The sequence below is a fragment of the Mastigoproctus giganteus genome, chromosome 1, assembly GCF_048544385.1.
Source record: "Mastigoproctus giganteus isolate SK-2022 chromosome 1, ASM4854438v1, whole genome shotgun sequence".
In the NCBI taxonomy this organism is placed as follows: domain Eukaryota; kingdom Metazoa; phylum Arthropoda; class Arachnida; order Uropygi; family Thelyphonidae; genus Mastigoproctus; species Mastigoproctus giganteus.
Genome location: NC_143575.1, coordinates 235947683 through 235964025, shown reverse-complemented (window position 1 = coordinate 235964025; position 16343 = coordinate 235947683). Strand labels below are relative to the sequence as shown.

The window sequence follows — 16343 nt, the reverse complement described above, 5'->3', positions numbered from 1 at the left end:
AGTTTTTGTATATCAGTGACCTTCTTCCATTGACTGGAAATCCTATCCATAGTTTTGCCGATGATAGCACATTGCATTCAACTTTCCATTTTGAGAAACCTTGTCCTGCTCAATCAGCTTCAACTTCTCGAAAATCTGCTACCAATTCCTTAAATGCCGATCTTCAGGTAATTCTCCAGTGGGGCAAAGACAACTTAGTTGATTTCAACCCTTCTAAAACTCAGTCTTGTCTTATATCTTGCAAAAAGGATTCTTCTGCTCCTATTCTTATCTTTAGTGACACTCCGATTTCTAGGCAAAATGATATATCTCTTTTGGGGATTACTCTGACTTCTAATCTCTCTTGGCACAAGCACATTACAAATATTACTTCCTCTACATCTAAAAAACTTGGTTTTCTCTTTTGCTCTCGCCTTTACTTTTCTTCCTAACAGCTGCTCACTCTGTATAAATCGCAAATCCGCCCTGCTATGGAATATTGTTCCCACATCTGGGGTGGTGCCCCCAAAACCTCTCAGGCTTCTTGATTCCATTCAGAAGAGGGCAGTTAGGTTAATTAATGATTCATCTCTAACAGAGTCTCTCCACTCGCTTTCTCATAGACGTATTGTTTCTGCTGCATGCCTCTTCTACAGATACTTCCATGGGCACTGTTCTTCTCAACTGGCTTCTATAATTCCCGCCCTCTCTTTCAAAACAGTCCAAACACGTGCCGCCACCAGCCAACATCCATTTACTGTCCAACTTCAAACCCACAGAACCAACTTTTCATCTTCCTCATTTATTCATTCAACTGCCGTTTTCTGGAACAACCTTCCTTCATACGTATTTCCTGAAAATTACAATCTACAGAAGTTCAAGTCCAATGTCAACAAATATCTTCTTTCATCTTCTCAACCTCCAACCCAAGCACAGTACTAAGTACTATAGGTTCTAATACCTCTCGTGTTTGGGGTTCACATTAAAAAAAAAAAAAAAAAAAAAAAGCATCCATCATGCCAATTCGCATGACAGAAATCATGGATTTTCTACTGTACATATAAAGAAAATGAAAGTAATGCACATCTAAAATTTAAAGCAAGTTTTCTAGGAATAAAAAAAACTGCAAATTGTACTGATAACATTAATCTTTACTTAACATTTGGAAAATGCCGAAATAGCTCATTGTAAACAAACTGAATTACTGTAGCTCTATCATGTCAAGCTTATTTACAGAAAACCACGATTCAGTTGGAGAGTGAGACTTATGAGTTGATTTAATGAACATGTCCTCCCTGCTCACTTATTGTTTAACATTAACGTATTGTTGATATTAAACAGCGACATTGTTGTTTTTTTTTTTTTTTTTTTTCTTTGTTTTTTTTTTATCTAGTTTTATTAAAAACATTCAAATGCAGTTCAGGGTTTAAAATAATTTTAAAAATAATTCATATGGGAGAATAATGCTTTTGACTAATTCCAAAATTTCCTGATAAAGCTTATGAAGGTTTCATCAGGAAATTGTTTGAGTTTGAAATACAGGTCTGGAAACCTCATTTTAAGAAGGATGTGGATCTGTTGGAACAGTTGCAGAGAAGAACAAGATTAGTGAGAGAAACAAAAGGTTACACTTATCAAGAAAGCTTCAGTTCTGCAGATTGCAGTGTCTGGAAATGAGGCATTTGCAGGGAGTTCTTATTGGGGAGTTTAAGGCTTTGAATGGATTGAGTAAGCTAAATGTTGATGGCATCCTCACTCTCAGGCAACACATAAGGAGACATAAGTTTAACATCTTTACTGCCACCTATATTTGAGATGGTGCATCTAACATGCTGTAATTTTTGGAATATTGAAAAACATCAATATTGCAACATCTTCAGCATTCTAAAAATTTGCAAATAATGAATGACAAGTAAAAGTTTGGAATTTATAGCTAAAAATGAACCTTTGTGCTGAGCTGTAATCAGAACAATTTGTAAAATTTTATTAAAAGTTCATGTACATAAACTAATAAAAGCAAAGAACAAATAAAACTATATGCAAGTCTATAAAGAAAAACCAAACATTGCTGCAAAGAGTTCGGTCAGTGTGCCAAAATTGAGTAGTAATTAATTTCATGTGCCTTTACTTAATGGGATCGATATAACACTTGTGAGGGATCAATAACTCTGTTATCGATCACTCATATGTGTTATAGCACACAGTGCATGGATATTTGATACTTATATGCATAAAGGCGGTGAACATGTTAAATTGAGGAAGGGTGGTTACAGATGTTCAGTTGACTTAGCGTATTATAGCCTCAGACACTGATGTGCCATTAAACCCTTAAACAAACAAACAAAAGTAGATGTTCAGACATTTGCTTTCAGCCAAAGGGCAATTGATTGTTGGAACAAATTTTGTTGGCTCATTCTCTGAGTTTGCTTCCTTGCACGATTTGTCAATACTAATACAAATTTTTTCCATTACCTTGACAAGTGTCACAAATGATAATTATAAATATAAAGACTTCTTCCTCAAGGTAGATTTGCCTGAAATGTTTTGATTTATACAATATTTTTTCAAAAAACATTTGCAAACTGTATTGTTTAACTTATTGAAAGGAATATTGCTGCTAACCAAGTCAAGATGGAAATCCTGTAAAAAGTCACTTTTATCTTCTTTTGTAGTACACAGCTTGGGTAAAAGTGACTGATCTGGATTTTTTTTTTTTTTTTTTTACATTATGTAATGTTATCTTCACATATTAGTCAGTCTAAAATTTTTTTATTCATGGAACATTCTAAAAAAAATTCTACTGTCTTTAGTGAACTCTTTTTTGTGATTGGTGATGATCCAATAATTCCATAAGTTGAGCAGCAAATTTTATTTTTGACATTGAATAAAAGCTGGAACTGTCTATTCTGTAAATTTTTTATAGCTAAACTGAACTCTTACACATTCAAGAAATATACTGCCATCCAATATCATTGATGGAGTGAGAATTAAAGTAAAACGCTGTTGATGTGTTATCCCATGCTAATGTTATTGTAATATTTCCAGTGATTGAAATCACATATCAGAGTTTAATGCTTGAAAATTGATTTAATTAACAAAATATGCAGTGCTGCTAATAATATTCATGTTATATACATTTATATGCACTAATGGTTATAATTGCTACAATATGTATTTGCATGTGCATGCATCAAATACATATAATTCTCTATCTCTAGTGATAATGAATGAGTTGTATTGTTGGTAAACAATACAACCCTTTAAAAGTACAGTTGATTCCGATTATTTGGGACACATCGGGACTAGTGCATTTTGGCCCGATTAAGCGGCTGCCCCAATTATCCAAAGTTTCACGTAAATAGTTAAAAATACAATGTACCCCCTCCCCTTACAATTAGTTCACTGTACAATCAAATCACGTTACGATGAACTCACCATAATAAAGTACCATTCACTATACGATGTGTAGTAAGTGCCGGTCATTGTGATCAAGTTTTTTGAATTGAATTTTAATTCTATTAAATAGCGATTCTAATTAGTGAAAATAGGAGAAATATCCACAGGCTATAAAATTCAAGATATATTAAGCACAAATTTACCCTTTATTACCTTACCAATTAAAAAATTAAATGATACATGAAATTCGGAAGAATATACGTGATAATTGGAATAATTAATACGTACTGTAATATGTACATACTAACTAAACTAGTTGACATTTCTGTTCACTGACATTTGTGGGCGGGGGTTAAAATTTAAAACAGTAAAAAGATAAGCAATCAGTAACAAAGAACACAGCACACACAAATTGCAAGTAACACAATACATGCAAGTGAGAACTGAGTAACGAGTTACAAAGCTTTAAAAATAGGAATGAAGAGAAGATCTGAAAATAAATTTTTTTATATATATATATATATATGTGATTGAAGATTCCATGGAAAACACATTTATGGTAAACACATTTTACCATAATAACCCACAGAATTCCAGCTGTCGGTATTATCGCAAATTCAATAAGATCGAGTTTACTATCCATTTATGATAGATTGCACTAACAGAAAAACCCAATAAACAGGTGACTGCTAATTGTTTTATGGTTGTGACCTCCAGAAATCCAACCGAACTACGTGGTACGGTCGGAGACAATCGTAGGGTAATCTCCAGTGCTGCGGTCTCCTGCCCCGATTAAACGGCATTTTGTCCCAATTAAGCGAAGTAAACTCTGGCTATTTTCTCGATTGGGTTCTGTTTTTTAAGATTTGTCCCAAATAAACGGCTGCCCTGAAATCGGTGGCCCAAATAACTGGAATCCACTGTATATTTTAATTAGCTTCTTTTTTTTTTTTTTTTTTTTCAGGCAAGTTTTACAATTATTACAGTTCATTTATGTTTACAGTTCAGCTAATGTTATTGTAATATTTATTAAATTCTTTGCAAAAAATAAAAGTTAAACATAGGAGACAAAATTTCTTCATAGCTTTGCTTTACATATATACGTTATTTTTATTTTTTTAGGTAGGGGACATTATTAAAGTCACAAAGATGAACATCAATGGCCAGTGGGAAGGAGAGTTAAAAGGAAAAGTTGGACATTTCCCTTTTACTCATGTTGAATTTATTGACTCAGACAACCCTGATGATGATGAATCCTAACATCCTGTGTTTTAAACATTTCAGATACTGTGATCAAAGTGCCAGCATCTGCTCAGCAATGCAGTTAACTTCCTGTAATCATTGTTTGTGTCATAATTAGTTCTAGTTATGTATAGTAGATTTGCTGCAGATGTTCACAACTCCTGGGGTAACGCAGTAGCCCTCTAAATTTACCATGCCAAAGATTGGAAAAAAGAAAAAAAAAAATGAGTGGATATACTGAGGCCTTCTTGTATTTGTGGTTAACTTTACCACATTCTATTTTTCTTAAGAAATTACTTAAATTTCTTCCATTAGGGCTAAAGGAAACTAGATTAGGGAATATTATTAAAATTTAAATAAGTCTTGTCCTATTATCAATCAGTGCCAGTGTTGTGGATTGAAGTCTTGCTATTAACATGAGCTCTTTAAAGTAAAAGTGATTGTCATTATTTTATGCTCATATATAGGCAGGGTTAACAAGTTCTGTTTCACTTTTGCTCCTGGAAAATGTAGTCAATTTAATGCTTCCTTTTTTAAGAAAACATTAAAGAATGATTTGGATAATTTCATGTCCAACCCCTAAATATTAAAAATCTATTATAATAAACATAATTGATATGAAATTTTTTTTTCATATTTTGTTTAAAAAAATTGTTTTAAGATATGTGTCTGTTGATATGTGATCTGGCAGTGCAAAAAAAGTCATGGAATCTAAAATAATTATAACAATTTCTTAGATCATAAAGTTATTTTTCCTTTACTAATCAGAATGTTAATAATAAAAGATTAAAAAAAAAAAAAGCAATATCTACAATCTTGGTTGATTAAATTATAGCTTTCTAAATTATTAGTATTAGTTTAGTTGGTATAGTATAAAATGGCACTACCATGATATGACATTCAGGCAGTAAAGCATTTAAAATCAGCATTTAAAAAAGTACAGTATTTTTTAATAAAAAAAAAAAGTCAACAGTGCAGAACTTGCTATCATCAAGAAAACATCTGTGCATTCTTTTATATTATCAAATTCATTAATCTCCATCTAATTCAGTGCCATATGTATCATTTACAAATATTGTATTTTAAAATGCATTAGAAGTAATTCTAAAAAAAATTACTATAACAAATATGTTACCTTTTAATGCAAACTTAAAATTTTGCACTAAAAGTTAATCTGCTGATAAGCTGTTTTAATCTCTTCAACCCCCCATCCCACCCCACCAACCAAATATCATTTTACCCATTCTGTATAAAAAAATTTGAATTTATAACTGAACTGTTATTTTTGGCTCTGCTTATTTTAAGATCGTGATTTAGAGAGGAATCGTTATTTTATTTTAAGAATATCTAGATTTAATTCTTTGTCCCCTCAGTCTGAGTCTGTAGACATATAGACTGTTTTTGCAAATACAAGGTATGAGCCAAAAGTTTCCAGACTAGGGCAATAAAATTAGATTAGACTTATGTTAATTACTTCTTGGCATTATCCCCTTCAAACTTCTACTGTTTGAAGCATCTCCGGAACTTCTGTTTTGTGATGCTATCCAACACTTTCAGTTTGGCTTGGCAGAAAGAACTCCTGATGAATAATTCCCTCATCAAGAGAACAATCAGCATGCTTTTGATGTTTGACCTGACTTGCCTAGTCTTTTTTTGGATGTGGAGACGATGAGATGATGGACTTCCCACTGAAAGGACTTCTGCTTTGTTTCTGGGCCATAACCACAACCCCAGCTTTCATCTCCTGTTATGATCTTGGAAAGGAACTAACTGTCTGGTCTACTTCCAGATCCCTGCACATAGAAAAGGCTGGTTCTGGTTCTGTTTGTCACCCAACCAATGGGGCACAAATTTTTGCAGCAATCTGCCTCATGTTTAAATTTTCAGTTAAAATGCATCAGCACATACTGTATAATAAGCCTAGAATGCCACAAATATTGTTAAGCTTATGCTATCTGTCCTCATTAATGGCTCAATGCACTTTTTCAAAGTTTTCATCGGTCCAACTTGATTGCTCAAAATCCCCAACCAAAGTTTTGCCATCTCGTAAGTGCAAATACCATTGAAAAGTTTGTGTTCTACCCATAGTATTATCACCAAATGCTTGTTTAAGTATTTCACAAGTCTGAAGCTATTTTTCCATGTTTTTGACAATTTAATGCAAATTTGCTCTTCCTTAACATCCACCATCTTATTTGGCTACAAAAATCACAAGGCACACTCAACAGAAACATACTTAAACATTAATTGCACAAAAGCACAATGTCTTATTGGTATGAAAGTCACCACATTGACTCAGTGAATAGTTCAGTGGTATCTAATGGCACACCACTATACTACATGCAGTTGGTGCTCCACACTTCCATTCTGGAAACTTTTGGCTCATATTTTAGAAAATAAGGAATAAGGAAATCCAAATTTTGAATAGAAAATATATCTCATATACAAAAGAAACATTTTATTAATTTAAAAATATACTGCACACAGTTTTAGTCTTCAGTAGAATTATGGCCTTCATTGGAAAAAAAAATTAAAAAAGTATTGTTTGGATTTGGCAGACACATTGTATGTGTTCACCAAGGAAGTGATTAATGAAGTATTAGGTGGCAGCAATACTTAAAATTAGTCATCTATGAATTTAGTCATGCCCAAGTTGTATTTATATTTTTAAATTTTCATTCAATTGTCCAGTAAACCATTAAGTTAATATATATTAAAGATAAAAGTAAAATATTGTTAATGTTTAACTAGAGTGGTATTAATATGGTATAGTTTGTTCTTTTTAACTTTCATGTACAGAATTTGTTCTGCTTTTCTTCATGTTTTTTAAAACTTACATCCAGTTTTCACTGTGTGTATATATTTGTGTGTGTATCTATCTATCTATCTATCTATCTATCTATCTATCTATATATATATATATATCCTGGGTTTTGCAAAGGACAGTTTAGTGCTGCTCATTTGACAGTAGCAATTTTCTTTGTCTCAGGTTTTGTAGTATTATTGTCTTCCAGATGCTTCCTGGTTGTATTTAGTTATATATGGTGTGAACTCCTGTGATTCATTTTTGATAGCCCTAAGCCAATCATTGTTTGCGTTCCTACATATATTAATCATTTGGGAGCACAAACTCAGATATTCACAAAGAATCTATCTTGTCTGTAAATTGTGCTTTAACACAGATTTGTCTGTTTTCAGGATGAAAAACTGTGTAACTCCACTTGTTGTTGATTAATCAACCTGAAAAGGCTTTGATAAGTTCTTCCCAGTGTTAGAAAGATTTTAACACCATTTTGAAACAGGTGGGTGATAAATTCACATACCCATGGAGGTTACAAATCTTGCATAAAATTTCCTTCAACAGTGGAGTTTTGTTGTCTCTAATAAAACTTATTTTATGTATTCTTTTTTGTATAATCATGCCATAGCTAAATGGGATAATTCTGCATCATTCAATGTGATGTATTCTGGAAATGGGATAATTCTGTATCATGCAATGTAATATTTCCACATTTTCTGGCAGTCTTCATTTTTCTTCATTTTAATTATCTCGAAGGAAATAGTTATATAGACCGAGATGTCAGAAAACCAGAGCACTTTGTTATTATAGTTCTTGTGTAAAAAAAGTTTAATGCATAGCTAAAGTTTCCTATTAGCCATTAAGTCTGGTGTTGTATCAAAGTTTGAATACAGAAACTAAAGAATAAACATAATGTATCAGATGCAAATATGATTTACTGTTGAGTATGGTTGTGATGAAATTTGGGTCAGCCAAAGATTCCATCAAATGATAGAACCAAGCCATGACACTAAAGCATAGTGAAAAACTGTCAATGATATGAGTTTTCCAAAGCCTGAAATTATATATTGAGTTTGCTTATCTGGTTAGGTGGAAATAGGCTTTATCTCATATCTGTATCAAGTAATCAAGTAGAATGTAAGAATGAAAATTACTACTTTGATATGTAAATCATTGTACAGACATTTTTCTCTCTTAGTCTCCTTGCTTATATGTGGTACTAAGCTGTTATTAGGCTTCTTTACCAATTTGGTATTACTCAGGAAAATTGGAAGTTGTGCACCATGGTTTCTTACATTTATTTGAAAAGGCAAGAAACAGTGCTAAAAACTTCAGAACAATTTTAGTTATTTTAAACTGAAATTTGAGATAATCATGAGATAGATTTAGGCTTCCATCCTATAAGAGGAAAATCTTCTAATTTTTGTTTGTGGAGGAAATAATTTGGTGAATCACTGTGAAATGTGAATTAGTTGATAAATCACTAGATTTTGGAAGTATTGTGTTATAGGATTGATTTTTTTTTTAGTTCCAGTTTATATGATTGGAATTGCAGTGTGTATAATCATAGTTTTAGCAGTTAATAAATCACTCAATAGTTTTTTTTTTTTTTTTTTCAGTAATGAACTAATTCTGCCAAGTATTAATGCTTTTATTAAACAAATAATAAACAAATAAAATTTCCTTGAAATCAATAGCAAACATCTGCTACAGAGTCTTCGAGTAATCCCTTCACATGTCTTTCATGAAATTTGTTTCACAAAATTTTATTTCAAACAGTAGTTGTAACTTGTAAACAAAACTAATTATCCTTGTAGGTTTATATACAATATTTATAAGGAGTTACAATAATTATTTATATTTAGGGTAGCTCATCAATGCTGAGTAGTTTGTTATATTTCATATGCTTCACTACTGAAAGTGTATTAGAAAGGATTTGCACTTTTTGAAACCAACCTGAAGCAACTAAATTAATATTGAATAAAGTAGATTATATTAATTTAAATGCAGTACATACAATTTTTTAGTTGTAAGCATGAGTCAATTTTGAAGAAACGTATTAAACACATTATAAAAGTTGGAGACATGCTTTAAATCAAAGTATGTGCAAACTGAGTTTTATTTATTTCAATGTAACTTTACACTCAGAATTTTCCAGGCATCGTTGGAAAAATTAAAGTGTAAAGAATATCTCGCAAAGTAATGAAGCTTGTGGGGTCTTATTTCAGTACAGGCATTAAATAATTTGAAAATTGTACACATTTCTATGTTCAGTTTCTATCTTAGGAACACCTTGGTCCTTCAAAGTGACAGAAGCCAACTTTCAGTCTGAATTCACTCCTTGGGCTCATCCTCACATTAGAGAAAACACCAATCATCCACAAATAAATCTAATTGGTATTATTGTTTTAATATAAATAGTTATCACTGAGAATGTGAATTCACTATTCTTTAAAACTCGAGGAATTAGATGCAGCTGTTTTGAGACTTAGTGATCTCTCTCTCTCACTTACACATCAGATGATGTGTGAACTCTGTTAGCAAACTTATGCTGAGCTGTTAATAATGTATTGAGTCTAAATGAGCAGCCAGTTGGTGTATGGAAATAAAACATGGATAATGATGTCATCTCTAATGAGCCAATCCACCATTTTCCAAGCTTTGAAGGCTGAAAGTCCATTTCTGGCATTGGAGGAACCAAAGTATCTCAAAAAGAAACAATGCAGAAATGCTTACAATTTTCAGATTTTTGCAGTACTTATGTTAAAATGCAAGGGGTAATCAAGAAAAGATTGAGACAAATTAAATTAAAGATAAAATGTTTTATTGAGCTCTTGTTGGTTATTCCTTTTTGACATAACTATACTTCACTCTCTCTCTTTACCAAATACTACAGAGAAGTCATTCTTTGAGAGATGATAGTGAGTAATACTAAATATTGAATCAGGGCTGTCTGTGGCACTTCAGACAGCCTCGATTCAATGTGGCTTGGACTAAACAAGGTGTCAAGAGCTGCTACAGGAATGCAAGTCTATGTTAATTCAGTTGCTTCCTACATTTGCAAAATGGATGGTTACAGATCTCTACTCCAAAAAATTCATTCCCCCTCATCCCACAGCTGCTTAATTGGATTGAGATGTGGTGAATAAGTTGAATTCATTCTCATGCTCCTGAATCAGTTCTGGTTTTGTGACATAGCACATTATCCTGTTGGAAGAACCCATTCACAGATGAATACACTGCAGCCATAAAGAGATATGCCTAGTTGGTAACAATTTCCAAATATTGTCTCATCCAAATGTTGCTCCACTGCTGTGTTGCACCAGCAGGATCTGTTGACTCATGCAGTTTTTACCATTTTCTGCACTCCTTTCAGTATGAAACAGCACTGGATTCATCAGACTAGGCAGTGTGTTCCCAATTGTCCACTGTTTCTGGCAGGAAGGGAACCTGGTTATTTTGTTTCCAGCTGCTATATCTCATTGTGCATTCTGAGGTGCTGCTTTGGTTACCATTGTTGTATTAGGTTGTTATTTGATTGACTGTAACCTATTACTCTGCACAAGCCCTGTTGACCTTTCACATCAACAGACTATTTCCTACCACAGGATTGCTGTTGGCTGGATGTTATTTGGCTATTTAACCAATCTGTACACACCTGAGATGGTTGTGCATGAAATTTCTCCCAGAAATGCAGTTTCCAGGTGCCTTGTGGGCAACCACCAGTGCTGCTTGACCCCCAACACTATGTCCACTCTGCTCATACCAGCAGGTCAAGTGCTGACCACCCTACCATGTTCAAAGACGCTTTAACTCTTTCATCTTGCACTGAATTGCATATATTCAATATAAAGCAGGTCTACCTGTCTGCTTTATGTCGAATGGTACAAATGCATGATGCTGTTACTGAAGGAGCAGCACTCCATTTCACAAAGAAGGCAGATGTACCTAAAACCTCCTTGTACATTAGCTCAGTGTTTAATATAAATGTCCTTTTGGTTCATCCTTGAGCTTAAGAAACAGAAAAAATCGCAAGAATCAAGGTGTTGAAGGTGGGGAACTGCTTTGATATTTAACCCATGTTTTGTTTTTTCTCAACAGTTGAGGCTCTGTGCTCTCTTTCACTGTCATAATGCAGTAGCCATCAGGACATATCAGATCTTTTCTGATTCGGTTTCTTTAGAACTGCACTAATATTTTCAACATAGGACAATGTGTGTCCAGGTATTAATGTAAATAATGCCTTTCATATTAAAAACGTGATCAGACTTAATGGACTGTGCCTTCTTTGGAGGTGGAGATGTGTTCATTGCACATGTGGTTGTTTTGATTTGGGATCATTTAATCATTAGGTGGTAGATTTATCTCCAGGATAGCAATTGTTCTGCAATAATTTTTCTGATGTTTGTAGGTGTTTTTGAGATTAACACAGGTGTGTCAGTTCTATCTGTTCATTAGTTAGAAGCCAAAGAACCTCCTGTGAACAAATGCATTATTCTTAAATGTTCTTTCAGAATGTTTGTGTACTTCCATAATTATATCTGAGGTTTCCGCAAGTTGTCTGTAATTCATCACCATAGATATGGATATCATACCTGTTATTAATATTGATGGATGCCTTGGGATAGTGTCATGTTCTGTCTGGTTCTTCCGTCTTTGAACAGCTGATGACATTGAATTAGAATGGATCTTGGTGCAATAGCTTTTGTATAGACTTTTTGCAGAAGTTCTGTTATTTAAGTTGGTATTTTGTTCAGTAGGACAGAATTTTGCACTGGCTGCTTGCTATTTGTTCATTATTTTTCTTGTGGGTATGGTACCCTTGTTTGAGTTTGATGCTGCAGATAAATTTTCTGCAGTATTTACTGCTTTGCTGTGTAGGGCATCTGAGGCTCAGTTAGAGGTTAAATAGTGGTTCTGTATTTTTTAACACTATTAGCAATTCAGTTAAACTCACAGATAACTGTCATCTTTAATGTGAGTAGTAGAGACATTGAAGGCTGAAATCTATCACTGGAGGGACTCAAGTGTGCCTAAAGAAATTGGATGCAGTAATACATGCAATTTTAAAATTAAATAACTGCCATATATTTGGATTTGTTTTAGTATTATAATATATCAGTACCTCTCTATGGCTTTGATGGGCTAGGGAATTGTTATGGCTCAGTAACTTTTACTGTAATTGATCAAATCGTGAATGGCACCATTCAGGCATGGCACCCAATCCTTTATTCCCCATAACCATTTAAGCTTCATCATACAGATCATAATACCCATGTAAATTATCATGGTAATTTCCATAGAAACAATGTGTCATTTATTGTATGAATAATTATTTTTTTCTGTGTATTGCAATCTTTTATTTTTACATTAGAATACACATAATGTATTGTAGTGTAAAAAAATCATCCATGATGAGGAGGCTTACTGTAGCAGTGAACATCCTATGAATCCTTATAATAATGAGGGGAAAACAGAAAAGTAGCATGTTATGGTTCATAACCTCAGCTCAAAGTGGCATAGAAAATTCCGGCTAGGTTTTCTGTATAGCTTATAATTTCTAGTTAGTACTTATTTATAAATTACACATCTTTATTTGATGCATATGCTGAATAATAACTAAAAATTTAAAACAGTACTTGGCATAAAGATATTAAACAACATAAATAAAATACAGGATGCCCCCTGCATTCTTTACTATTTATATTATAACATGCTGTGTTATAAAAGAGAGGTGTTCTTGAAAATATGTCCGTATCTTATTTTACCACTGATTTCTATGTTATAAGTCTGTTTTTAAGTTATGGCTCTTCCAAGTTACAGAAGGTAAATTATAAGTGGTGGTTTTTTTTTTTAGTTATTGTTACTTGACAAATTTGAAGGCTTTGGAAACTACTGGGAAGAGAGATTACTAGTAGTAATCTCTCTTCCCATTTACACTATTTTAGTTTTGTAGTTTCTTCCAAGTAATGGAGAAAAACTATTCTTTTCTTCCATCAGCTGCTGGGAGATGTAATAAGCTGTACTTTGGTTAACATTACAGTAATCAGTACAATCCCTAATTGATCTTAAGCATTCTATATACAAAAGTGTAGATGATACTATATGATTTAGAAATAATAAAATTAGTATTTGGGAGGAAATGAACAGCAGATGTCAAAAAAACTAAGGCATTACAGTGCCGATATAATTTATTTTATTAATTTATAATTTTATATGTTGGAAATTTAATTATTAATAGTTATTCATGCTTATTGAAGTTGCAGATAGACTTCTCTGTAACTTACTTACCCTTGTTTGTTTTATAAACAATAAAAAAATTAAAATAAAATGCAGAAGTTAAAGGTAAGATAATTTTGGGATATCTGAAAGTCTGTTGGTCCAGATATAACTGGAAGTTTACTGCAATAATTGGAGGGGAGGGAAATAGTTTTACTGAATTTGTTGTTTTTCATTGTCATTAACAAAATTGATATTTACCTCAAATTTCTATAAGGGTATATTTATAGTTTGAATTGTGAATATTTGTATGGTTATGTTTTATAATTTCCATAAGGACAAACATCTATAATGAGAAGGCTTACTATAGCAGTGATAATCTTATGGATATGAATCCATATAATGAGGGGAGGTAGAAAAGTATCACCTCTTAGTTCGTGGTGCATTATAACCGCAGTCGTTTTTGCACCATAAGAAACCAAACCAAACCTGAGTTGCACAGCAAATCCAACTGGGTTTTCTATATAGCTAATTTCTAGTTTGTACTTATAACAGTAGCATTTTTCTGTGGTGGTTCATTTATAAGTCATACTACTTTAAATGGAAGCATCTTTAAACACATTCAATTCATTCTGGTATGTTGAGACATTTATTTTGACATTCGTAAAAAAAAAAATGCAACCTTGGCAATCATTGCTGGGATATGAAATTGTTCCACATCCCCTGTGGATCAGATTTGGCTCCAAGTAACTTTTTTTTTTTTCTCCCCCAAAGCTTAAGATTTCAGAGCTTAATATTTATGACTCTGATGAAGAAGTTAAAGCAGCTGCTGTGAAGAGATGATTTCCCTCTCAACTGAAAAACTGCTGCTCCTTCCCACCTGGCGCCTCCGTAGCCAGGTGGGAAGGAGCAGCAGCAGTGCATAGTACATGCTTCTTGATTAGACCGGGGTTCGAGCCCGTCACCACCAAATGCGGAAAGGTCAAGGAATGACCACCGCATATCCCGGAGTAATATGGCCTTAGTTGCTAATGCTCCTAAACACCAAATAACAAACAAATATTATGACATGTAACAAAAACAATGCAATTTCACCTACTTCAGTGATTTACCATGAACTAAGATGATGCTTTGCACTAACTTGTTCATCTAGTAAATTTCCCATAGTCTGAAGATTTTCACCCTAAACCCTTTTTTAGTATATAAAATATATTAAATTGGAGACCTCACAAAACTCCAACTGATATTATTATGAAATGCAACATTACCTTTATAATTGAACTATCTTAAAATAGCCACAAAAATATCTTAAGCCAGATCCCCCTATGTGCACGTACACTTCACAGTAATCTCAATCTTGGCATTTGTGGGCATCTGGAATGTAATACTACAGTCAGTGAGGTCCTGCTGAAGTCTTTATAATGGTTGCTTCAGTAAGTTCTGTTATACTTTCAACATCTACATTTTAGTTATGAATTCTTGTCATTATTCAGCACTCTTAAATAACAGAGAAAATGTCTTATTTTGTTTTTCATAAAAAGATGCTTTGGGAGATTCTATTATAATTTTCTGACTGACTCACAAATATTCCTCAGAAAATTGAAAAGCCTCTGCTAGTTGTCCTTTTCAGCTGTAGTTACTTTTATACCATTATGAAATGCATACAAAGGAATAATTTGTGAATTCTGAGAAATCAGCAATAAAAAAATTTCTCATGACCAGAGTTTATGGCTAAACTTTTCCAGTTAAAAATTAATTTTGATGTAGATCTCAAATGAATATCATAACAGAGGAATGCTATAATTCACATTTATGTGATTCTAATAGTTATTTAAATTCTTGTTTTATATATATATATTTTTCGGGTGCCAGTAGATTGGTTAAACACAGGCATTGAAGCAATGTGATAATAGCATACATCTCTTTTTTGGGGACACTGGATTGTCCAGTGAAAGGAAAGGGAAAATTTGCTATTCACTATTTGCTGTGGTGACAACCTGTTTCTGAATTTACAGGTATCCCATCAGGTGGTTGGTGACCTCTTAGCAACCATATGTCTAATAGCAGAGATACATGCTATTATCAAGTTATTTCAATGCCTGCATTGAAAATATAAAACTGCTTCTTTGCTTACTTTACTCTGCAGAGCTAACACAGTTTTATTGGTTAAATGTATATAATTTTAGTTACATTTTAAATTGGGAGTTTTGCTTTTATGTCATTTAGACTTGATACATTATTCGCTGTTTGGCATAATGTTGCTAATAGAGTCCACATGACGTCTGGTGAAAGACAGTAAGTCGTAAAACAAGTTTTCACAGTGGTTTCTTGATTTCTAAATAAATAGTGAATTTACTTCTTTTGGTGAAGCTATTAAATTTAAAACAATATTAGTAATTTAGATTGACTTGTGGATAACAGCGTTCACTTTAAAGCCTTCAGCTGGAGGAACCAGCGTCCCAAGATAGAATATAGAATGCAGAGTTGCATACTGTTATCAGTTTAAAACATTGTTTGAGTTTTTGTGGAAAAAGAAACTGTAAGACAGCTACCTGAATTCAAGAGAAGCATGTTTTACTTAAAATATATAGTTTATGGTTTTAATAAATTTAACAAAAATCAAAATTTGAATGTTTTTCTACCCTAATCCCATTGACATTTTGTATTTTAACATTTTGCTGTTCAATAGATTAGAATAATGTTTTTT

General features: G+C 32.9%; 1 protein-coding gene across 1 annotated transcript in view; it reads left to right on the top strand.

Annotated features, from left to right (window-relative positions):
* Positions 1–5073, top strand: part of Crk (Crk proto-oncogene, adaptor protein) — a 118073-nt gene extending 113000 nt beyond the window's left edge. Inside the window, exon 8 of the mRNA XM_090385028.1 lies at positions 4498–5073. Within this exon, the coding sequence (XP_090241154.1) occupies positions 4498–4635 (138 nt within the window). The 3' untranslated portion in view covers positions 4636–5073. The remainder of the gene's footprint in view (positions 1–4497) is intronic.
* The last annotated feature ends 11270 nt before the right edge of the window (positions 5074–16343 follow it).